This window comes from Phyllostomus discolor, chromosome 3 (assembly GCF_004126475.2).
Source record: "Phyllostomus discolor isolate MPI-MPIP mPhyDis1 chromosome 3, mPhyDis1.pri.v3, whole genome shotgun sequence".
Taxonomy (NCBI): domain Eukaryota; kingdom Metazoa; phylum Chordata; class Mammalia; order Chiroptera; family Phyllostomidae; genus Phyllostomus; species Phyllostomus discolor.
The window spans coordinates 136701725-136727466 of NC_040905.2; the positions used below are offsets into that span (position 1 = coordinate 136701725).

At 40.6% G+C, this 25742-nt stretch overlaps 1 protein-coding gene across 1 annotated transcript; it reads left to right on the forward strand.

Moving 5' to 3' along the window:
- Nucleotides 1–537: 537 nt before the first annotated feature.
- LOC114491030 (olfactory receptor 1J4-like) lies at nucleotides 538–18293 on the forward strand. The gene is made up of 2 exons (XM_028505187.2): nucleotides 538–1065; nucleotides 17149–18293. The coding sequence occupies exons 1-2, from the start codon at nucleotides 569–571 to the stop codon at nucleotides 18086–18088; spliced, it is 1437 nt and encodes a 478-aa protein (XP_028360988.1). The 5' UTR covers nucleotides 538–568; the 3' UTR covers nucleotides 18089–18293.
- Nucleotides 18294–25742: the final 7449 nt, after the last annotated feature.

The following is a 25742-nucleotide window of genomic DNA, read 5'->3' on the forward strand; positions in this document are numbered from 1 at the left end:
GTAAGATTATATAATTTTTATGTTACTATTTCCTAGCAGCTAATATAAGAGAGAAAGTAGTCATGCTTACTGTAGTTGTGAAGATGTTTTAGTCTGGGAATGTAAGGCTGATGTTGGATTATAAAAGGTAGACAAAGCCCCTGACTTAAATATACAGCTCAGTGTTTATGGCCCCAGGATGGCCAGCATTACTATGGAGGAGTTTGTGGACTGTTGTGGCTTCAGAGATATTCTGGATTCAAAGGGCTTTAAACAGTCACCCATTTCTGGAGTGGCCCTGAGTTTACAGCTGTAGGTCAATGGCTCCATGCAGGTGCAGTGATTAGCCAAAGAATATACATGCATGACCCATTCTGTGGTGATAGCCTAAGGGAGTGGGGGAGTGTGTATTTGGTGCATTCAGGAAAGGGAAAAAAATGGGAACTGTAATGGTGTAAACAATAAAAAATAAGGGGATAATTTCATGATTTTCCCATTAAATTACAGTATGAGATGTGATGGTCCTGCTTGTCTTTCTAGGATACTGAGATTCCCAAACCTCCTTCTCATCAGCAGACAGAAGAGCAGCATGAGGCCTGAGAACCAGAGCAGCGTGTCTGAGTTCCTCCTCCTGGGGCTGCCCATCCTGCCAGAGCACCAGGGTGTGTTCTTCGCCCTGTTCCTGGGCATGTACCTGACCACGGTGCTGGGCAACCTGCTCATCATCCTGCTCATCAGGCTGGACTCCCACCTGCACACGCCCATGTACTTCTTCCTCAGCCACTTGGCCTTCTCTGACATTTCTCTGTCATCTGTCACTGTCCCTAAGATGGTGATGAACATGCAGACTCATCACTTCTTCATTTCCTACCCAGGGTGTATTTCTCAGTTGTATTTTTATATATGTTTTAGTTGTGTTGATAATCTTCTTCTGGCAGTGATGGCATATGACAGGTATGTGGCCATCTGTCACCCTCTACACTATAATACCATCATGAAGAAGGAGTTGTGTGTGCTGCTGGTGGCTGCCTCATGGATTACTTCATGTGCCCATGCACTGTTGCACACTGTCCTCCTGGTCCGACTGTCCATCTGTGCCAACAATGTCATCACCCAGTTCTTTGCGACCTCAATGTGCTCCTGAAGCTCAGCTGCTCAGACATCTCCCTCAATGAGCTGGTCATTCTCACTGAGGGAGGATTGATTTTACTTTTGCCTTTGGCTATCGTTTTAGGCTCATATATCCGTATAGGGACCATCATCTTGAAGGCTCCCTCCACTAGGAGATTCTTGAAAGGTTTTTCTACCTGTGGCTCCCACCTCTTTGTGGTGTCTTTATTCTATGGGACAATTGCAGGTGTTTACTTTGTGTCCTCATCATGGGATTCCAAAGATGTAATTGCTTCGGTCATGTATACGGTAGTTACCCCCATGCTGAACCCCTTCATCTACAGCCTGAGGAACAGAGATATAAAGCAGGCCTTACAATGTTTGTTAACAGGGTTGAAGAAGTTCATATGTCAGTGAGGTCACATTTCCTACTTGGATTGTTTATAATTCTTGATTCCTATGTAAGATTTTTCACTTATTCATCATCTCTTATAAGGTATGTGCAAAATCTTTTGCAAAATCTGCTGTACAATTTTAACTATGAATTTGTCTTTTTCTCCACTGAGATATGTCAGTTCTTCCTTATGTACTTTTATTATGCATTATGAGGACACCTGATTTAGTGTCATGATCTACTACTGGTGAACTTTCCTTTCCTTTTTGAACTGATTCTGTTATGCTGGCTTTTGTCAGCTTCAGGTTCATTATGCACACATCTTCCCAACTCACATTCGATGACGTCATGCTGGCTGACTGCAATCAGCCATGATCAGAATAATTATACTATGAAAATTCACCAGTGGGATCTAAGATGGCGTTGGAGTAGGAAGGAGCAGATTTGGCTTTCCTCTGCTCAGGGGAGAAAATCCTGACCAATCTATGGAGTAGAAAGGCAAGCAATGAACATATTTCAGCATTTTTGAAAACAGAGGACCAAGGATTATGGCAGAACCGAAAGAACAAAGAACGGTTCCTAAGGGGAGTGCTACAACAAGGTAAGGTCCCAGGACAAGCGTGTGGTCCTGGGGCTGCAGCCCCAGGCCCGGGGGCCGCGGCTGTGTTTACCATAGGGTTAGTGGGAGACAGCCAGATCAACTGCTCCCTCCCCAGCCGAGCAAGGTCTGAGCAGCTCTGGGAGGAATCCAGATGCCGGCAAACACACCAGGGTGGTGAGCAGCAGAGACGGTGCCCTAGAGGCGGTAGACACCAGAGCCGAGTCGAGCAGTGGACCCGGACTCCCGCGGTCACCATTCTGGCTGAAGCTTTGGCAGTGAGAGAAGCCAGGCCACTGTGGGGAGCGGCGGGCTCGATCGGGAGGAATTTCTCAAGAGGAAGGAGTGAATAGACACAGACACTGTTTGGGGAATTCTCCTAAAATGATTAGTGGCTCTAGCCTGTCTGCTTCCCAGCTGTGAGAACGCGGGTGCCCGCTCTCGGGAGCACCAGTCGCACCGGCCGGCGGCGGACGGCCGCGCCAGCACCGGTAGCACCGGCAGCACCGGCGGCAGACGGGCCGGGCCGTGGCCGACGGGCCGCGCCCACTCGCGGGAGCACCGGCGCAAGGGCGGCGCCTGCAAGGAGAGCATCCCCGCACAGCAACCCACAGCAGTAACCCTGGGGAAAGACCTGATTCCCACACCCAGGGCCCAAAGCTGAGGAGCCAGTGCGAACTCCACGGGCCAAGGAAGAAAAGCCAAACAAATCATCCTTCAGTCTGCTTCAACCAGGAAGAGCAGAAAAACCAGTTTGGCCACTTTGAAACCAAGAGACTTTTTAATTTGATTCTATTTTTTAAACAATTTTTAATTTTTTAAGTTTTATTGTTTTTATTCTCTTTTGATTTCTTTTTCCTCTCTTACCTGATTTCTTGCTTTATTCCTTCCTCCTTCCTGTCCTCCAATTTTATCTCTTCTTCCTGCTTTCGTCTGCCTTTTCTATTTTTTACTTTCTTAAATTTTTTCCTAAATACCTACAAGTGTGACAAAATCCTGGATCAGTGAAAAGACCAAAGTTGAACCCAAAGAAGGGGCATCACAACAGCTGGGACAGTGAGATAAATGTCACTCTGCTATTACAGAGAACCTGCAAGTTATTGCATATTTGTATTATTATTATTTTTCCAGTGTTCCTACATCTTTTTTTTAAACAGTATTTGTATATCCCTCTTATTTTTGTATAGCCTGCTTTGCTAGGCTGGTTTCATTGTATGACCTGACAGCTTTCCCCTGATATCTCTTTCTATACTGTATTACTAATCTACTGTCCATTAACTCACCTGTGGACCATCAGCACACTACTAGATGTTCTGTACTCCCTATCCATGTTATCTAGATCTCATAGACTCTGCCATATGAATGTTGCCATAATATTATTGTAAATAACTGCTGTTCCATACAATTGTAATTACTTCATAACACCCTCCACCCAGATCTTAGCCCATTTCAAAGTTTCCTGAACGCTATTACTGTAGTGGTTAACTCTATTCTCTCACACACTACACCTATTTACTATCCTTTACTCTCACCTTACCCCAGAATCTGACCGCCCACACCCTCTCTGCTTTATAGATCTAACTCACAATCCTTCCTCCCCCAACAAGAGTCTTATCTTCTTTCCATCCTTTCTAAAAATCAGCTAGCTGGGTGGAAGACCACGGTTAACACTATACATAGTGAAAGGATCTCCTATATCTTCCCTACTTGCTACTATTGTAAATAGCATAGAATTCTCTGTTGCTGTCTTAAACCATTTTGCCTTCCCCCTCCAACTGATGACAAAAAAGAATAGGTGGAGGAGGTGAACACCAGGATACCCACTGGAAGAGGAAACCCAACAACAAAGGAACCACTAACAGGTAACAGCAGAAGAAGGTGAAGGAGGGAGTAGTAACCACACAAACCTCAATCCAGGACTTATCTGGAAATACAGCTAAACAGTAGAGACAGTACCCAATACAAACAACTGAACAAGATTTCTTTAAACCTTGTACACACAGAAGATCCAGCTTCAACACAACCTGCCCTCACCAGCACAGCAAAATACAGAAGGTGGTGGACAGAGTGACCCACATTTAACCAGCTGGCGGGAAGGAACCACCAAAGAAAGACTCAACAACAATCAAAACCCAAAGGCAAGCACAAAGCCAACTTAAACGACAGCCCAAGACCAGCGAGCATGGGGGGTCAAGGAAACAGCACCACTAAAACTCACTGCTACTCTACTAAAGAAGTTCACATCATAAACCCAGGGAGCCAGAACAGATCAATATAAGAAGCTGAGGCGAACAAGAAGAGTCTCACAAACAATGGGAAGACAAAGAAATAATCCCCAAATGAAAGGAAAGGAGGAAGCCTCAAAAAGAATGCTGAATGAAACAGAGGCAATTCAACTATCAGATATTGAATTCAAAGCAGTGATTGTCAGGAAGCTCAATGAGCTCACAATGAGCTACGAGAGTCTACAGGGAAGCTACAATGAACTCAACGAAAACTACATCAGCATAAAAAAGGAAATAGAAACTCTCAACAAGGGCCAAGAGGAAATGAAGAATACAATTTCTGAACTGAAGAACACAGTAGAAGGAATGAAAAGCAGGATCGATGAAGCAGAAGATCAGATCAGCGAGCTAGAGGACAAAATAGAAGAAAACACCCAGAAAGAGCAAGAAAAGGAAAAGAGGCTCAGAAAAAATGAAGAGGGATTAAGAGAAATGCAAGACAATATGAAACGTAATAATATCCGCATAATAGGGATACCAGAAGGAGAAGAAGAAGAACAAGGGATAGAAAACCTAGTTGAACAAGTGATGATGGAAAACTTCCCTAATTTGATGAGACAAAAAGTCACACAAATACAGGAAATACAGAGAGTCCCAATCAAGAGGAACCCAAAGAGGCCCACCTCAAGACACATCATAATTAAAATGGCAAAATTTCAAGACAAAGAGAGAATCTTAAAGGCAGCAAGGGAGAAAAAGGAAGTAACATACAAGGGGGCCCCAATAAGGCTAACAGCTGACTTCTCAATGGAAACACTCCAAGCCAGAAGAGAATGGCAAGAAATAATCCAAGTAATGAGAACCAGAGGCCTGCAACCACGACTACTTTACCCAGCAAGGCTCTCAATTAAGATAGAAGGCCAAATAAGATGCTTCTCAGACAAAAGAAGTCTAAAAGAATACACCTCCACAAAACCAGCTCTGCAAGAGATGCTGAAGGGACTGCTTTAAGGAAAGAAAGGAAAAGAGAGAGTCCTTTTCTCTCTTTTCAGAGAGAAAAGGGGATCACACGTACATAAAAAGCAATGAATAAGTACCTATCAATAATAACCTTAAACGTAAATGGATTAAACGCTCCAATCAAAAGACATAGAATAGCTGATTGGATAAGAAAACATGACCCACACATATGCTGTCTACAAGAGACCCACCTCAGGATAAAAGAGCTGCACAGGTTGAAAGTGAAGGGCTGGAAACAAATTTTCCAAGCAAATGGACAGGAAAAAAAAGCCGGGGTAGCAATACTCATATCTGACAAAATAGACTTCCAAAGAAGGTCCATAAGGAGAGACCCAGAAGGTCATTTCATAATACGCAAGGGAAGAATTCACCAAGAAGACATAAATATTGTAAATATATATGCACCCAACATAGGAGCACCCAAATACATAAAGAAAATCTTAGAGGACTTCAAGAAAGATATGGACAGCAACACAATTATTGTGGGGGATTTTAACACCCCTCTATCAAAAATGGACAGATCTTCCAAACAAAATATCAACAAAGACATTGAGGCATTGAATAATACACTAGACGAACTGGGCTTTACCAATATTTACAGAACCCTCCATCCCAAAGAAGCTAAATACACATTTTTTTTTTCAAATGTACATGGAACATTTTGAAAGATTGACCACATGATAGGTCACAAAACAAGCCTCAACAATTTCAAAAAAATTGAAATCATACCAAGCAATTTCTTGGATCACAAGGGACTGAAACTAGAAACCAACCCCAAGGAAAAAAACCCAAAACACTCAAACTCATGGAGATTAAACAGCATGCTATTAAACAATGAATGGGTCAAGAATGATATTAGGGAAGAAATCAAATGGTTTTTGGAAACAAATGAAAACGAACTCACAACAACCCAAAACTTATGGGACACAGCCAAGGCAGTCCTGAGAGGGAAGATCATAGCGATACAGGCTCACCTAAAAAATTTAGAAACATTTCAAACAAACAACCTAACCCTACGTCTACAAGAACTCGAGGAACAACAACAAAGACAGCCCAGAGCAAGCAGAAGGAAGGAAATAACCAAGATCAGAGCAGAATTAAATGACATAGAGACTAAAAGCACAATTCTAAAGATCAATGAATCCAAGAGTTGGTTCTTTGAAAAGATAAACAAAACAGACAAGCCTTTAAGCAGACTCATCAAGAAAAAAAGACAGAAAACCCAAATAAACACAATCAGAAATGAAAGAGGAGAGATTACAACAGATACCACAGAAATACAAAGGATTGTAACAAATTACTACAAAGAGCTGTATGCCAAGAAATTTGAAAACCTAGATGAAATGGACAAATTTCTAGAAAAATATAACCTCCCAAAACTCAACAAAATGGAAGCAGAAAGCCTGAACAAACCAATAACAGCAAAAGAAATTGAAGCAGTAATCAAAAAACTCCCAACACACAAAAGCCCTGGACCAGATGGTTTCACAGGAGAATTCTACAAAGCATTTAAGGAAGAACTAACACCTATCCTTCACAGACTATTTCAAAAAATCCAAAAAGATGGAAGACTCCCAAACTCTTTTTATGAGGCCAACATCATCTTAATTCCAAAACCAGATAAAGACACAACAAAGAAAGAAAACTACAGGCCAATATCGCTGATGAACATTCACGCTAAAATCCTCAACAAGATACTGGCAAACCGCATCCAACAGTACATTAAGAAGATCATACAAAATGACCAAGTGGGATTCATTCCAGGTATGCAAGGATGGTACAATATTCGCAAATCAGTAAATGTAATACATCACATAAACAAAAGCAAAGACAAAAACCACATGATCATATCAATAGATGCAGAAAAAGCATTTGATAAGGTACAGCACCCATTTATGATAAAAACACTCAGTAAAGTGGGAATAGAGGGAGCATTCCTCAACATAATAAAGGCCATATATCAGAAAACTACAGCCAACATTATACTCAATGGGCAAAATTAAAATCTTTTCCATTAAGAACAGGAACAAGACAAGGCTGTCCACTTTCACCACTTCTAGTCAATATAGTACTGGAAGTTCTAGCCACAGCAATCAGACAAGAAAAAGAAATAAAAGGAATCCAAATCGGAAAGGAGGAAACAAAACTGTCACTGTTCGCAGATGACATGATAGTGTACATAGAAAATCCTATAGACTCCACAAAAAAACTGCTTGACCTAATAAATGAATTTGGTAAAACAGCGGGATACAAAGTCAATATCCAGAAATCAAAGGCATTTCTGTACACCAACAATGAAACAGCAGATGCAGAAATCAAGAAAAAAATTCCATTTGAAATAGCAAAAAGAAAAATAAAATACCTAGGAATAAACCTAACCAAAGAGGTAAAAGACCTGTATTCAGAAAACTATATAACACTGAGGAGAGAAATCAAGGAAGACACAAACAAATGGAAACATATACCGTGTTCATGGATTGGAAGAATTAATATCATTAAAATGTCCATACTACCAAAAGCAATTTACACATTCAATGCAATTCCTATTAAAGTACCAATGGCATATTTCACAGACATAGAACAAACACTTCAACAATTTATATGGAACCATAAACGACCCCGAATAGCTGCTGCAATTTTGAGAAAGAAGAGTAAAGTAGAAGGAATCACAATACCTGACACTAAACTATACTACAAGGCCACTGTAATCAAAACAGCCTGGTACTGGCATAAAAACAGGCACATAGACCAATGGAACAGAACAGAGAGCCCAGAAATAAACCCAAGCCTCTACGGTCAATTAATATTTGACAAAGGAAGCAGCAACATAAAATGGAATAAAAATAGCCTCTTCAACAAATGGTGTTGGGAGAACTGGACAGCTACGTGCAAAAAAATGAAACTCGAGCACCAACTTACACCTTATACAAAAATAGATTCAAGGTGGATAAAAGACTTAAATATAAAATGTGACACCATTAAAGTCCTAGAAGGGAACGTAGGTAGGAAAATCTCAGATATTTTACCCAGAAACTTTTTCACTGACTTGTGTCCTAGAGCAAGGGACATAAAGAAAAGAATAAACAAATGGGACCTCATCAAAATTAAAAGCTTTTGCACAGCTAAGGAAAACAGTATCAAAATAAAAAGAGAACCAACTATATGGGAAAACATATTTGCCAATGATACCTCAGACAAGGGTTTAATCTCCAAAATATATAAAGAACTTACATGACTGCACTCTAAGAAGACAAGTAACCCAATTAAAAAATAGGCAAAGGACTTGAACAGACACTTCTCCAAGGAGGACATACAGAAAATCCAAAGACACATGAAGCGATGCTCAATATCGCTAGCCATCAGAGAGATGAAGATTAAAACCACAATGAGATACCACTTCACACCAGTCAGAATGGCCATCATAAAGAAAGCAACAAAAAACAAGTGTTGGAGAGGATGTGGAGAAAGTGCTTTCCAACCACTATGGAAAGCAGTTTGGAACTTCCTCAGAAAACTAAAAATGGATCTGCCTTATGACCCAGCAATTCCATTGCTGGGACTCTATCCTAAGAACACTAAAACACCAATACAAAAGAACCTTTGCACCCCGATGTTCATAGCAGCACAATTTACAATAGCTAGGTGCTGGAAGCAACCTAGATGCCCATCAGTAAATGAATGGATCAAAAAACTATGGTACATTTACACAATGGAATTCTATGCAGCAGAAAGAAAGAAGGAGCTCATACCCTTTGCAACAGCATGGATGGAGCTAGAAAGTATTATGCTAAGTAAAACCAGCCAGGCAGTGAAAGACAAATACCACATGATATCACCTTTAACAGGAATCTAAACAACAAAACAAAACAAACAAAAAAAAACTAGCAAAATATAACCAAAGACACTGAAATAGGGGACAGCCTGGCAGTGACCAGAGGGGAGAGAAGAGGGAATTCCAGGGGGGAATGGGTAGGGATTACAGGAACAAATTTGGAGGACACATGGACAAAAACTAGGGGTGGGGGGTAATGGGGGAAGGGGGGAGGGTTGGGTGGGTGGGCTGGAATGGGAGTAGGGGGGAGAAAACTGTACTTGAACAATGATTAAAATAAAAAAAAAAAGAAAATTCACATGTGCTACAAAGCAAAATTTTCAACAAAAGAGAGACAGACTTTTTAAAAATGCATTTAAAGCACACTACTTTGTTTAAAATGAGGAGATATTTCTAACATTGGATCCTGTATTAATCTTCATCTACTTCTCATGTTAATATTGTTTTTTTATATCTGTAGACATAGATACACATACAGATATATATATAGGTACAGATTTTGATATTTCTGGCAATGGGGCCTGCAATAAAGGTTCATTTACTTCTTATATTAATATCAATACTTTACATCTGTAGACATAGATGCATATATAGATATCGATATAGGTATTACTATAGTATATCTAGTAAAGATGCAGCTTTTCTCATGTTAGGTTTTACATGGCATTTTTTCCATCACTTTACACTTTACTGTGTCCAAATTGTCCATAAGGTGTCCTTTTGTCAGTGGTGTATATAAAGTTAGATTACGTTCTTTTCATGTGCAGGAACAATTGTTATTTTTGGAGCTACTTCTCTACTGACATCTAAAGTAATCATAATGTATTTGAATTTATATTTTCCCCATAACTTTGTTATACACCAGCTTCACATTTATTCTCTCTTGTTTTTCTCCCTTTTGATATTCATATATATTTTGATATTCCATTACACCTCTACTAACTTATTAATCATACGTTATTACTATTTTGTAATTCTTTTCTAGGCTGTTTGCAGAGATTACTTCTTACCTCTCTTTTAACTCTTAAGCAATGTTTAATATACAAAACAGGACATTGACCACTTTAGCCTTCTAAGATATGCAAGTCAGTGACATTTAGGAGACTCATCATCACTATCTCAAATTTAGGACCCCTACAGGAAACTCTAAAGAGCATGAATGAAATTGAGTAATTTTCAACTGTCAAAAAATAAAAGCAAAGACATCTATGAATCAATATGGAGAAACATCTGCATATACTGTTAAATGGAAACAAGCAATGTGCAAAAGGGTACTGATACTACTGAACTTTTTGTAAAAATTAAGGGGATATAAAATATACATATGTCTGCCCATTTCAGCAAAGAGAAACACAGGAAGAATAAATCAGAACCTAATGAGGTGGTTTACCCAGAGAAGGTGGACAGAAGAGATGCAAGATGAGTATAATTATTACAATGGTTATGACCGTGTTGTCTTTTGCTGCTAGAAAATAAATAGAAGAGTGGTGAATAAAGCAAAGTAGAATCAAGAAGATAAATGAACCTAACTCTATCTTAAATAAATATCATAATTAGACTAAAGTATCTAATATATATATATATATATATATATATATACACATTTTTCCCATTCCTTATTCTTTCTGCACCATTCCTGACCCACCCCCATGGATAAACATTCCTTTGTCCTTGGTTTCAAGGTTTTACTTCTTGTGTTCCCTTTGTATATATTCCCTAGTTGACTTCTCTGATATTATTTAGAATCCTTGTAAATAATAAACACACGTAGAGGTTCCAAATGAATAACACCATTAATAAATTATAACTCAGAGAATAATAAGTAAAAATCCATGAGCCCATAATGATATAAACCAATAGAAAACAAATGAGTGGGGAATAAAGGTAACTTCCTTCTTATATGAGAACAGAATTAATAAACAGAGGAAAAAGACAGTATTTGAAACATTATCATCTGGCCATCACATTTGTGATAATCTTGTCAGAGAAGAATCACCAGTGAGATCAAGCTGGTGGCATAGATAAACACAGCTCTCCTCCTTGCCCAAACACATCAAATTACAACTAAACTACGGAACACCCATTACTCAGAACTGTCAGGAATCAAGTTGAGTGGAAGTCTGACATGTATGGAATTAAAGAAACCACACCCATCCACACTGATATAGGGGGGTGGAGATGTGGAACAGACTGGTCCCACATCCACATTTGGTGGATAAAAATTATACAGGAATATCTCAGGAGCAAGGAGTCCCATCCCACAACAGCCCCCAGCCTAGAGTTCCAGGGCCAGGAAGACAAGTCTCCATAACTTCTGTCTGCAAAAATCAGAGGAGATTGAGATGAGGGAAGAAATTTCTAGAGTCCCAAGCACTTCCTCTTAAAGACAGCACGTATGGATTCAAGCTCACTCCCTCTGGGCTCCAGCACTGGGCTAGCAGTTTGAGAGGCACCAGTGGCACACTGGGAGAAACTGAAGTGTCTGGCATCAAAGTGAGAGGTGGGGAACAGTTTTCTTCGAGACAAAAAGGCAGGCAGAGGCCACTGTCCCTTTTCTTAATCCTCCTTCCACAGAGCTCACATGTGGGTGTCATATCCGAGACTCCATCACCTGCCTTACACTGTTTGCCCTGCCCTAGAGATCCCCTGAGACTCTCTCTCACCCAACTCATGGACCCACACAGGCTGTTAACAGTGGACTTTGCATGGGAATGCTTGTTCTTGGCTCATGCTTCACAACGTCCTAATCATCTCAAACAAGCAAAAAGCTGGCCTCAGTGAGCCACCATCCGCCATACCTCTTGCTAAGTGGCCGCAGGTCTGGCACTAGCAGCAGCCAGCCTTAATTCAGAGCTTGGCTATGCTTGGGAACCTCCAAGGCCAGCACAGGTAGCAGTCATCTCAGGTAGCTTGATAGCTCACGCAGGGTAACTTCAGGCAGAACACAGGAGGCAGCTAACCTTGTCCTGCACCACATCAGAAACCTCAGAGCCTGTGCATCCAGTGCACAGCTACGGACCATGTCAGAGCACCATCTCCTGGCTCTTGCACAGCTGATCCTCCACAGAGGCTCAAGGATGGTGGTAAGTGGTCACAGCCAATCCTTACAGGTGACTGGCCTGCATAAAGCATTCCCATTAACCTGCCAGCACCAACTGAGGCTCAATTACAAGAAGAGAGTATACTAAGCCCACACAAAATGCACACACTTTGAGTACCCAACTTAGATAACAGATGAAGCTGTGCTACTGGTCCCTACAGGACACCTACAACATTAGGCCACTCTAGAAGACAGGGAGTCATAGCAGCTCTACCTAATACACAGAAACAAACACAGGGAGACTGACAAAATGAGTACACAGAGAAACAAGGCCTAAATCAAAGAACAGAATAAAACTCCAGAAAAAGAACTAAACAAAATGGAGATAAGCACTCTATCAGATGCAGAGTTCAAAATACTGACTATAAAGCTGCTCAAGGGACTTAGATAGGGCTTCAACAGAATAAAAAAAATCCAGTCAGAAACAAAGAATGCACAAATTAAAATAAAGAACAATTTAAAGGAAAACAACAGCAGTCTGGACGAAGCTGAGAATGAAATCAGTGATTTGGAACTTTAGGAAATAAAAAACAACAAGAAGGAAAAGGAATAAAAAATGAAACCAAGGATACTCTAAGGAGCCTCTGTAGCCACCTCAAATGTCCCAACATTTCACATGTGGGGTGCCAGAATGTGAAGAAAAAAAGCTAGAAATTGAAAATCTATTTGGAAAAACACAATGAAAAAGAACTTCTGTTATTTGGTGAAGGAAATAGATATGCCAGTCCAAGAAGCACAGAGAGTCCCAAACAAGATGGATGCAAAGAGGCCCACTCTAAGGGGCATCATCATTAAAATGCACAGGTTAAATATAAAGGGAAAATCTTAAAAGCAGCAAGAGAAAAGCAGGTAGTTCCCTACAGAGGAGTTCCCATAAGACTATCTATCAACCTATTTCTCAAAAGAAACTGTGCAGGTTAGAAGGGATTGGCAAGAAATATTCAAAATCACTAAGAGCAGGAACCTACAACCAAGATTGCTCTACCCAGCAAGGCTATCATTTGGATTCCAAGGGCAGATAAGGAACTTCGCAGACAGAAAAAATGACAGGAGTTCTTCGTCAGCAAGCCATTATTATATGAAATGTTGAAAGGACGTATTTAAGAAAAAGAAGAAGAGAAAAACTAGGAACAATAAAAAGGCAATAAACACATATCTAACAACAACTGAAACTGAAAAACAGACTAGACAATAATAAAGAGCAGAGACAAAATAATGAATATGGAGAGTGTGCTGATGACTGCCAGAAGGGAGGGGAGTGTGGGGAATTGGATGCAGAGGTGAGAGAGTTAAGTACAAACAGGTAGTTGCAGAATAACCATGGGGATGTAAAGTAAGGAAAATGGAGCAGCCAAAGAATTTATATTCATGACGCATGGATGTGAACAACACAGTGGGGACTGCCTAAGGGAGTGGGGGGTGCTGAGTGAGGGCGAAAATTGGGAAAAACCTGGGACAACAGTAACAGCATAATCAAACAATATAATTTTTTTAAAAAAGAAAGAAAACAAAGAATCACCAATGGATGTTAAATATAGTGGGTGAAATGTTATAAGGGAAAAGTTATGTTTATATATCATCAAAATTATCTACTCAACTGATACCTATTAATAACCAGGTGAAAATACTAACTTTAAAACAATAGTCACTTTAGAAGGCAACCTGCCAGATACCACCATAGTCAATTGATCAAGAATTCAAACACTACTAAATGCAAAAATTAATATCCTATGTCTCCTAATAACATGCATTGTGGCATACCTTCTGAAAACCTAAGCCTCAAACATACTTACATTAATACATGCATGCACACAAAAGGTAAACATAGTAAAATATTAAACATTGGGGAATCAGGATAGGGCCCTTCCAGGAATTCTTGACATCACTTTTATAACATTTCTGTATCTTTAAAATCATTTCGAAATAAGAACTTGAAGGTCCTTTGTGCCAGCTGGCACATGCCCAAGAAGAAAGGATTCCAGGCATCACTGGAATCAGGGACACTGTCTCCTAGGACTCTAGTCCCTCTGGCTCTTGGACACCCAGCTCCCCAAAGGGCAGGCAGAAATTAGCCACAAGCTTGGGGACTGGGTGCCAGTCTCTCATTAGTAAGGGTTATCTTTTAAGGGATTTCTCTGAAGCTGTTTAAACAAAATGAAAGTCTGTAGAAGTGCCAAGGTCCCAGATGTTTCTTCTGTTTCTGTCGATGTTAGGACTCCTGAGGGAAACCTGAAGAGCAAGGTAACAGTTTGGAGCAGGAGGTGTCTGAACTCACCAAAGATGAGCAGCACAGGTCAGAGAGGCTGGATGTCTGCACTGATGGACAGATCTGCCTGTGTGATGGTGGATTCATGGATGAGACTCTCAGTTCATGACTGTGTGTCTTCAGGTACTGTGTATGCTTGTGCACATTCTGTTTGTTGCTTTTGTGTGCACACGTGTATGCACACGTGTGTGAACAGGTACCTGACTCACAGCCTGACTCTTCGTGAGTTAGACTTATCCTGGCCCCGTTTTATCTGATGTATACCAAGTTACCAGCCTCTTGCCTGTGATTAGGGACTCCTGATTCATGCCTGTGATCATAGGTACTGGCATCACAGCTGAGCATCAGAGGTGACATTGTTGGCTCTGGTGCTGGACAGGAAGATGACTGACCTCAGAGGAGCCAAGGTCAGGTCAGAGAAGGGTCACACCTCTGCTCAGCAGCATGTGCTGGTGCACATGTGAACTGTGTCCGTGGGTGGACACAGTGGTGTCTGAGAGCAGGAGGGTATATTGATGTTGTGCTCTGTATAGTGGCCTATTGTGTGACCATGTGCATGGCATTGTGGTTTACCATGTGCAGAGCATGTTGTGGTGGTTTAATGAGGGCACCTGTGACTGAATAGGCTAACCTGCCCCAAGGTGATGGCCTTCCCCCAGGAAGGAGATGGGTCAGAAGGGGTAGAAGCATGCCCTCATTTTTAATAGGAGGGTGTGTGCTGCCTGTTGTGGTCAATGTGTGGTGGGGGTGCATATGTGCCGTTTGCATTTGTTTCTTGTGAGATTATTTTGTTTTTGGCCTTGTGTATTTTTGATGACATGTGTGTAGTGTCAGTGTACATGTGGTGAGCCGTTTACTGGGTGTGTCATGACTCAAGTGTGTTGATGTGCATTGTGAGTGTGTTTGCAGGTGATCTGTCCATCAATGTGAGTTCTGTATGCCTCATTTGTGTGTTTCTTATGATTTGTATGTATGTGTGTGTATGTTATAAGCTCTCCTCACCTTAGGGTAGGAACTTGGTACCAGGTAAGTAATATTCACAAATCAGCTCCGTGTGTGTGTGATATGCATCAACGACCTTGACTTTTCTTTAAGTGTCCTCATTGTGGGGCACCATTAGCTGAGAGAACCAAACTCCAAAAAACGTCCTGTTTCTGGAAATGGACCTGCTGTCATATTCATGTAGCTGAGTGTGACTGAGTCACTCAGAATGTTGCAACTCTTTAGTTTTACTAAACATCCCAGGCAAAAGGCATTCCAGGCATCCTGCTGTGAGAACTTTGAGCAGAATGACCTTCAAATAGTGGTGACCTTGGAAAGTTATTTAAATCCTTGGCCTTGGTTTACATCTATAAAGTAGAAAGAATTACACTTCCCTGTGAATCTTAGAGAGGCTTTCAGGAATTGTTTATTGTATGAAAATTTGTACATATTGGAGAATTTTTGTCACTTGGAGCGTATACAAATGTGAAGGAACAAAATTAGTAAGCAGACTAAGAAAATTTTGGACGAATTGGAGTCCTTACAGCTCCAAAACAACATATCATGCTTGGCTCCCCTAACCAACAAACGGGAAGTTTCTGTGTGAAATGGTTTAAAGCATGGGTGCTGATTACACACATGTATTAGGCTGAACCCCATGAAGCAGCCAGTACTTGGTAATTGTGAGGTATAGAAAATGGTAACACATATATGTCATTTATATATTATATATTGCATATCATATACACACAGATACACATGTGTGTGTACCATTCTGCCCACCAGTGTACTACTCTGTGCCTACAGAGTTTGTATCATTTCTGTTTCTGTTTTTAAAAGCTGCAATATAGGTCAAAGGCCACAAAATCTTAGTGCAGCTGTGAAGTGGTTGTGAAATCTGGGAACATAAGTCTGATGAGTGGATATAGTTAGGGAACACAGGTGACAACCTCAGTCCAGTACTCAGATGTTCACCAAACTGTTCAGCACTGTTATGAAAGACAGTTTGTGGACTTTTCTGGTTTTGGAGGTATTGTGGCATCAAGTGGCTTTAAATGGCAACAAATTTCTGGAATGTCCCTGAGGTTACAGCTGTGGGTTCATGGGACTTCATAGGTTCACAGGCAGAGAATCACATTTTTCCAACATCACCTCAGCACTGGAGTCTCATGTTTACTTAGGCAGACACAATTGATCCGTTTTCAGGGCTCATCTTCCAATTCTGCTGCAGTGAATTATGTATTCACTGGACCAGTGTACAAAGTATCCCTCCATGCTCATCAAGATCTGAACTCCCAGAAATGGGGACCTTGCTTTTCTTGTTCACTGTGGCATCTCAGTCCTTAGTAGAGGTTCCAACACAGATTCCATGTTCAGTAAGTAATGGCCGAATGGAACAGTTAACGCCTCCTGCTTCTGTGCCATGAGGTCTTCTTGGCTACTTTTTGGGCTCTGTTTTCCTGGAACCAGATTGGGTGACAGCAGAGATGCACACATTTACTAGTACAAAAACTTAATGAGTGTATCGTTAAAAAGTCGTGTATTTCCCAGAAAATTACAGTATGAGATGTGATGATCCTGGTTGTATTTCCAGGATTCTGAGAGTCCCACACCTTCCTCATCCCCAGAAGATGGAAGAGCAGCATGAAGCCTGAGAACCAGAGCAGCGTGTCTGAGTTCCTCCTCCTGGGGCTGCCCATCCTGTCAGAGCACCAGGGCGTGTTCTTCACCCTGTTCCTGGGCATGTACCTGACCACGGTGCTGGGCAACCTGCTCATCATCCTGCTCATCAGGCTGGACTCCCGCCTGCACACGCCCATGTACTTCTTCCTCAGCCACCTGGCCCTCACTGATGTCTCTTTCTCATCTGTCACTGTCCCAAAGATGCTCATGAACATGCAGACTCAGCAACAATCCATCCCCTATGTGGGATGCATTTCTCAGTTGTATTTTTTCATACTTTTCGGTAGTGTTGACAATTTCCTTCTGGCAGTGATGGCATATGACAGGTATGTGGCCATCTGTCACCCTCTACACTATAACACCATCATGAGGGAAGAGTTGTGTGTGCTGCTGGTGGCTGCCTCATGGATTACTTCATGTGCCCATGCACTGTTGCACACTGTCCTCTTGGTCGGAGTGTCCATCTGTGCCAACAATGTCATCACACACTTCCTCTGCGACCTCAATGCGCTCCTGAAGCTCAGCTGCTCAGACATCTCCCTCAATGAGCTGGTAATCCTCACTGAGGGAGGAATGATTTTACTTATGCCTTTGGGTATTACTTTGGGCTCATATATCCGTATAGGGACCATCATCCTGAAGGCTCCCTCGACCAGGAGACTCTTGAAAGCCTTCTCTACCTGTGGCTCCCATCTCCTTGTGGTGTCTTTATTCTACGGGACAATTGTAGGTGTTTACTTTGTGTCCTCATCATGGGATTCCAAAAACATAATTGCTTCAGTCATGTATACGGTAGTTACCCCCATGCTGAACCCCTTCATCTATAGCCTGAGGAACAGAGATATAAAGCAGGCCTTACAATGTTTGTTAACAGGGTTGAAGAAGTTCATATGTCAGTGAGGTCACATTTCCTACTTGGATTGTTTATAATTCCTTATTCCTAAACAAGATTTTTCACTTATTCATCATCTCTTATAAGGTATGTGCAAAATCTTTTGCAAAACCTGTTGTACAATTTTAACTATGAATTTGTTTTTTTCTCCACTGAGATATGTCAGTTTTTCCTCATGTATTTTTATTATGTATTATGAGGACACCTGATTTAGTGTTATGATCTACTACTGGTGAACTTTCCTTTCTTTTTTGAACTGATTATATTAGGCTGGCTTTTGTCAGCTTCAGGTTCATTATGTACACATCCTCCCAACTCACATTCAATGATGTCATGCTGGCTGACTGCAATCAGCCATGATCAGAATAATTAAACTATCAAAATGCACATGTGCTACAAAGCAAAATTCTCAACCAAAGAGAGACATGCTTTTTAAAAATGCATTTAAAGCACACTACTTTGTTTAAAATGAGATATTTCTAACATTGTGTCCTGCATTAATACTTCATCTACTTCTCATATTAACATTGATATTTTATACCTATACACATAGATACACATACAGATAGACATACATTGATAGATAGATAGGAAGATAGATAGATAGATACAGATTTGGATACAGGTATTTCTAGAAATGGGGCCTAAAATAATAGTCATCTACTTCTCATATTAATATTGATACTTTATATCTACAGACATAGATGCATATATAGATATAGATATGGGTATTACTATAGTATATCTAGTAAGGATGCAGCTTTTCTCATGTTAGGTTTTACATGGCATTTTTTCCTCATCACTTTGGACTGTACTGTGTCCAATTTGTCAGTAAGGTGTCCTTTTGTCAATGGTGTAAATGAATTTAGATTTTGTTTTTTTCATGTGCAGCAACAATTGTTATTTTTGAGCTATTTCTCTATTGACATCTAAAGTAATCATAATGTATTTGAGTTTGTATTTTCCATATAACTATCCAATACACCTGCTTCCCATTTATTCTCTCGTTTTTCTCCCTTTTGATATTCATTTAAAATTTGATATTCCATTACCCCTCTACTAACTTATTAATCATACATTATTACTATTTTGTAATTCTTTTCTGTGCTTTATGCAGAGATTAATTCTTACTCTCTTTTTAATTTTTAATAAAGTTTAATATACAAAACATGACATTGACCACTTTAGCCTTCTAAGATACACAATTCAGTGGCATTTAGGAGACTCATCATCAATATCTCAATTTAGGACCCCTACAGGAAACTCTAAAGAGCATCAATAAAATTGAGTAATTTTCAACTGTGAAAAAATAAAAGCAAACATATCTATGAATCAATATGGAGAAACATCTGTATATATTGGTAAATGGAAACAAGCAACGTGGACAAGGACACTTACAGTACTGAAGGTTTTGTAAAAATTAAGGGGAAATAAAACATGCATATGTTTGCCCACTTGAGCAAAAAGAAACACAGGAAGAATAAATCAGAAACTAATGAGGTGCTTTTCCCAGAGAAAGTGGACAGAAGAGATGGGACGTGAGTATAATTATTAGCATGGTTATGACCATGTTGTCTTTTGCCACTAGAAGAGAAATAGAAGAGGTGGTGCATAAAGCAAAATAGAATCAAGAGGACAAATGAACCTAACTATGTCTTAAATAAATACCATACTTAGACTAAAGAGGGAAATAATGTAAGTACCCTAGTAATTCTTGAACCCAGATTTCTGTCTATATACTCTCACAAAAAACAAACAAACAAAAGAAAACTGGAAACAAAGTCCTAAACTGTAGTTAACATGTCATTAACAGTGATATGAGTTCAAGATTCTGAACTACTTCTGATGTATCCAAAGATTCAGCAAACAAGTAAACACTGAGGAGTAGGGAGTGTTTCATGGGAAAGGTACTGTGCATAGAAAAGGAGAAGCTGCAAAGGACTCTTGGGTGTTAACTAATATTGGAGATATCACTTCGAGTTCATGGGTTTTACAAAGAACTATGTAAATGGTTCTTTGTAACCATTTAACTTTCCGAGTTATATGGTTTTCCATATAAAGAAATGGAAACTTATGTTTATATATATATGTATGTATATATATATATGTGTGTGTGTGTGTGTATATATCTTTATCTCTGATCCCTCATTCTTTCTGTCCCACTCCTGATACACACCCATGTATGAACATTCCTTTAGACTTTAGTTTCAAGGTTTTATTTCTTATATTCCTTTAATATATATTCCCTAGTTGACTTCTCTGATATTATTTAGAATCCCTGTAAACAATAAACACACCTACACATTCAAAATGAATAACAACTGTAATGGATTAAAACTCAGAGAATAATAAGTAAAATTCTAAGAGTCCATAGTGATATAAACAAATAGAAAACAAATGAGTGGGGAATAAGGGTAACTTCCTTCTTATGAGAACACAATTAATAAACATAGGAAAAACATAGTATTTGAAAAATTACCATCTGGCCATCACATTTGTGGTAATCTTGTCATATAAGAATCATCAATGAGATCAAGATGTTGGCATAAGTAAACACGGCCCTCCGCCTTGCAAAACCGCATCAACTTACAATTAAACTATAGAACACCCATCACTCAGAACTGTCAGGAACAGAGGTGAGTGGAAGTCCAACAACTACAGAACTCAAGAAACCACATCCATCCACACTGGTACAGGGGGAGGAGTTGTGGAACAGTCAGGTCCAATATGTGCATGTGATGGATAAAAATTTGAGAGGAGTATTTCAGCAGTGAGGAATCCCAGCCCCACAATGGCCCCCGGCCCACAGTTCCAGGGCCAGGAAGACAAGTCTTCATCCTTGTCTGCAAAAATCAATGGAGATTGAGTTGAGGGAAGAAACTTCTAAACTCCTAAGCACTTCTTAAAGAAAACACATACAGATTCAGGCTCACCCCTGCTGGGCTCCAGCACAGGACTAGCAGTTTGAGAGGCACCAGTGGCACACTGGGAGAAACTGAAGTGTCTGGCATCAATGTGACAGCTGGGGTATAGTTTTCTTCCAGGCAAAAAGGCAGGAAGAGGCCACTGTCCGGTTTCTGGATCCTCTTTCCACAAAGCCACAGAGCTCACATGTGGGTGCCATATCTGAGACTCCATCAACCTACCTTACACTGTTTGCCCTGCCCTAGAGATCCCCTGAGACTCAGTCTCACCCAATTTATGGACCCACACAGGCTCTTAACAGTGGCCTTTCCATATAAATGGCTGGTCTTGCCTCATGCTTCACAATGTCCTAATCATCTCTAACAACCAACAGTCAGCCTCAGTGAACCACCATCCCCAATACCTCTTGCTAAGTGGCCCCAGGCTAGGCACTGGAAGCAGCCAGCCTTGATTCAGAGCTTGGCTTTGCCTGGCAACCTCCAAGCCCAGCACAGGGAGCAGTCAACACAAATTGCTTGATAGCTCATTAAGGGTAGCTTCAGGGAGAACACAGGAGGCAGCTAACCTTGTCCTGCACCACATCAGAAACCTCAGAGCCTGTGCATCCAGTGCACAGCTACAACCATGTCAGAGCATCACCTCCTGGCTCCTGCACAGCTGATCATCCACAGAGGCTAGAGGATGGTGGTAAGTGGTCACAGCCAATCCTTTCAGGACTGGCCTGCATAAAGCATTCCCATTAACCTGCCAGCAGCAACTGAGGCTCAATTACAAGAATAGAGTATACTCAGCCCATGCAAAGTGCACACCCTGAATACCCAGCTTGGGTGACAGACAAAGCTGTGCTACTGCTCCCTACAGGACACCTACAACATTAGGCCACTCTACTAAGACAGGGAGTCATAGCAGCTCTACCTAATACACAGAAACAAACACAGGGAGGCTGAGAAAATGAGTACACAAAGAAACAAGGCCCAAATCCAAGAACAGAATAAAACTCCAGAAAAAGAGCTAAACAAAATGGAGATAAGCACTCTATCAGATGCAGAGTTCAAAGTACTGCTTATAAGACTGCTCATGGAACTTAGTGAGGGCTTCAACAGAAGAAAAAAGATCCAGTCAGAAACAAAGGATACATGAATTAAAATACAGAACAATTTAAAGGGAAACAACAGCAGAGTGGACAAAGCTAAGAATCAAATCACTGGTTCAGAATTTAAGGAAATAAAAAACAAGAAGAAAAAGGAATCAAAAATGAACCAAGGATACTGTGAAGAGCCTCTGTAGCAAACTCAAATGTTCCAGAATTCACATGTGGGGTGCCAGAAGGAGAAGAGAAAAAGCTAGAAATTAAAAATCGATTTGGAAAAAACAATGAAAAAGATCTTCCGTTATTTGGTGAAGGAAATAGACATGTCAGTCCAAGAAGCACGGAGTTCCAAACAAGGTGGATGCAAAGAGGCCCATTCTAAGGCCTATCATCATTAAAATGGGAAAGGTTAAATATAAAGAGAGACTCTTAAAAGCTGCAAGAGAAAAGCAGGTAGTTACCTACAAAGGAGTTCCCATGAGACTATCAACTGATTTCTCAAAAGAAACTTTGCAGGCTAGAAGGGATTGGCAAGAAATATTCAAAGTCAATAAAAGCAATGACGTACAACCAAGATTGCTCTACCCAGCAAGGTTATCATTTAGAATCCAAGGGCAGATAAAGAACTTCCCAGACAGAAAAAAACTAAAGGAGTTCTTCATCAATAAGCCATTATTTTATGAAATGTTGGAAGTACTTATTTAAGAAAAAGAAGAAAAAAACTAAACAATAAAATGCCAATAAACACATATTTATAAATAACTGAATCTGAAAAACAGACTAGGCAAACATAAACAGCAAAGACAAAATAATGGATATGGAGAGTGTGCTGATTATTGCCAGATGGGAGGGGAGTATGGGGAAATGGGTGAAGAGGTGAGAGCATTCAGTACAGACAGGTAGTTACAGAATAGCCATGGGCATTTCAAGTAAGGTAAATGGAGCAGCAGAAAAATTTTTATGTATGACCCATGTACGTGAACAACTCAGTGAGGATAGCCTGAGGGAGTGGGGGTGCTGCGTGAGGGGGCAAAATTGGGTAAAATTCGGACAACTGTAACAGCATAATCAAAGAATATATTTTTTAAAAAAGAAAGTAAAGAATCAGCAATAGATGTTAATTATAGTGGCTAAAATGTTAATAAGGAAAAAATTAGGTTCATATGTCATGAAAATTATCTACTCAAATGATATCTATTAATAACCTGGTGAAAATATTAACTTTAAAACGATAGTAACTTTATAAGATAACCTGACAGATACCACCATAGTCAACTGATCAAGAATTCAAACAATAGTAAATGCAAAAATTAATATCATATGTCTTCTAAATACATGCCTTGTGGCATACCTGCTGAAAACCTAAGCCTCAAACATACTTTTATTAATACATGCATGCACTCAGAAGGTAAACATAGTAAAACATTAAACATTGGGGAATCAGGGTAGGGCCTTTCCAGGAATTCTTGACATCATTTTTATAACATTTCAGTATCTTTAAAATCATTTCCATATGAAAAGTTGAAAAATCCTTTGTCCCAGCTGGCACATGCCCAAGAAGAAAGGAGTCCAGGCATCACTGGAATCAGGGACGCTGTCCCCTAGGAGTCTATTCCCTCTGGCTCTTGGACACCCAGCTCCCCAAAGGGCAGGCAGAAATTAGCTAGAAGCTTGGGGACTGGGTGCCAGTCTCTCATTAATAAGGGTTATCTTTTAAGTCATCTCTCTGGAGCTGTTTGAACAAAATGAAAGTCTGTAAAAGTGCCAAGGCCCCAGATATTTCTGCTACTTGTGTTGATGTTAGGACTCCTGAGGGAAACCTGAAGAGCAAGGTAACAGTCTAGAGCAGGGGGTGTCTGAACTCACCAAAGATGAACAGCACAGGTCAGAGAGGCTGGATGTCTGCACAGATGGACAGATCTGCCTGTGTGATGGAGGATTCATGGGTGAGACTCTCAGTTCATGACTGTGTGTGTGTGTCTCTGTGAGGCTTCAGGTACTGTGTATGCTTGTGCACATTTTGTTTGATAGCTGCATTTGTGTGCACACATGAGTGCACATGCATCTGACTGACAGCCTGACTCTTCCTGAGTCAGACCTGACCTGGCCCTGTTTTAGCTCATGTACACAAAGTTATCATCCTCTTGCCTGTGATTAGGGACTCCTGATTCATGCCTGTGACCCTAAGTACTGGCATCACAGCTGAGTATCAGAGGTGACATTGTTGGCTGTGGTGCTGGACAGAAAGATGCCTGACCTCAGAGGAGTCAATGTAAGGTCAAAGAAGGGTCACATCTCTGTTCAGCAGCATGTGCTGGTGCACTTGTGAGCTGTGTCTGTGGGTGATGCACTGGTGTATCAGAGCAGGAGGCTGTATTCTGTGGTTTGCTCTGTACAGTGGCCTGTTGAGTGACCATGTGCATGGCATCGTGGTTTACCATGTGCATAGCATGTTGTGGTGGTTTAATGAGTGCACTTGTGACTTAATAGGCTAACCTGCCCCAAGCTGATGGCCTTCCCCCAGGAAGGCGATGGGTCAGAAGAGGCAGAAGCATGCCCTGATTTTTAATAGGATAGGAGGGTGTGTGCTGCCTGTTGTCGTGAGTGTGTGGCTGGGGGTGCCTATGTTCTGTTTGTATGTTTCTTGTGAGATTTGTTTTGTTTGCAGCCTTGTGTGTTTTTGGTGACATGTGTGTAGTGTTAGTGTATATGTGGTGAGCTGTTTACTGGGTGTGTCATGAGTCAGGTGTGTTGATGTGCATTGTGAGTGTGTTCGCAGGTGACTGGACCATCAATGTCTGGTTGTAGATCTCATTTGTGTGTTTCTGATGACTTGTATATATGTGTGTGTATGTTATGAGCTCTCCTCCCCTTAGAGTGGGAACTTGGTACCAGGTAAGTAATATTCACAACTCAGCACTGTGTGTGTGTGATCTGCATCAACAACCTTGATTTCTCTTTATGTGTCCTCACTGTGGGGCACCATTAGCTGAGAGAACCAAACTCCAAAAAATGTCCTGTTTTTTGGCAAAAGGCATTCTGGGCATCCCACTGTGAGACGGTATTGGGCAGAATGACCTTCAAATAGTGGTGACCTTGGAAAGTTATTTAAATCCTTGGCCTTGGTTTACATCTATAAAGTAGAAAGAATTACACTTCCCTGTGAATCTTAGAGAGGCTTTCAGGAATTGTTTATTGTATGAAAATTTGTACATATTGGAGAATTTTTGTCACTTGGAGAGTATATAAATGTGAAGGAACAAAATTAGTAAGGAGACTAAGAAAATTTTGGACAAATTGGAGTCCTTACAGCTCTAAAATACATATCATGCTTGGCTCCCCTAACCAACGAACAAGAAGTTTCTGTGTGAAATGGTTCAGAGCATGGGAGCTGATTACACACATGTATTAGACTGAACCCCATGAAGCAGCCAGTACTTGGTAATTGTGAGGTATAGAAAATGGTAACAAATATATGTCATTTATATACTATATATTGCATATCATATAAACACAGATACACATGTGTGTGTACCATTCTGCCAACCAGTGTACTGCTCTGTGCCTACAGAGTTTCTATCATTTATGTTTCTGTTTCTTAAAGCTGCAATATGTCAAAGGCCACAAAATCTTAGTGCAGCTGTGAA

Excerpts from the sequence above, each read along its gene's own strand:
- LOC114491030 (XM_028505187.2), top strand. The coding sequence starts at position 569 with ATGAGGCCTGAGAACCAGAGCAGCGTGTCTGAGTTCCTCCTCCTGGGG. Across the intron at positions 1,066-17,148 it reads ACTGTCCTCCTGGTCCGACT|CATGAAGCCTGAGAACCAGA; the intron begins GTCCATCTGTGC and ends ATGGAAGAGCAG.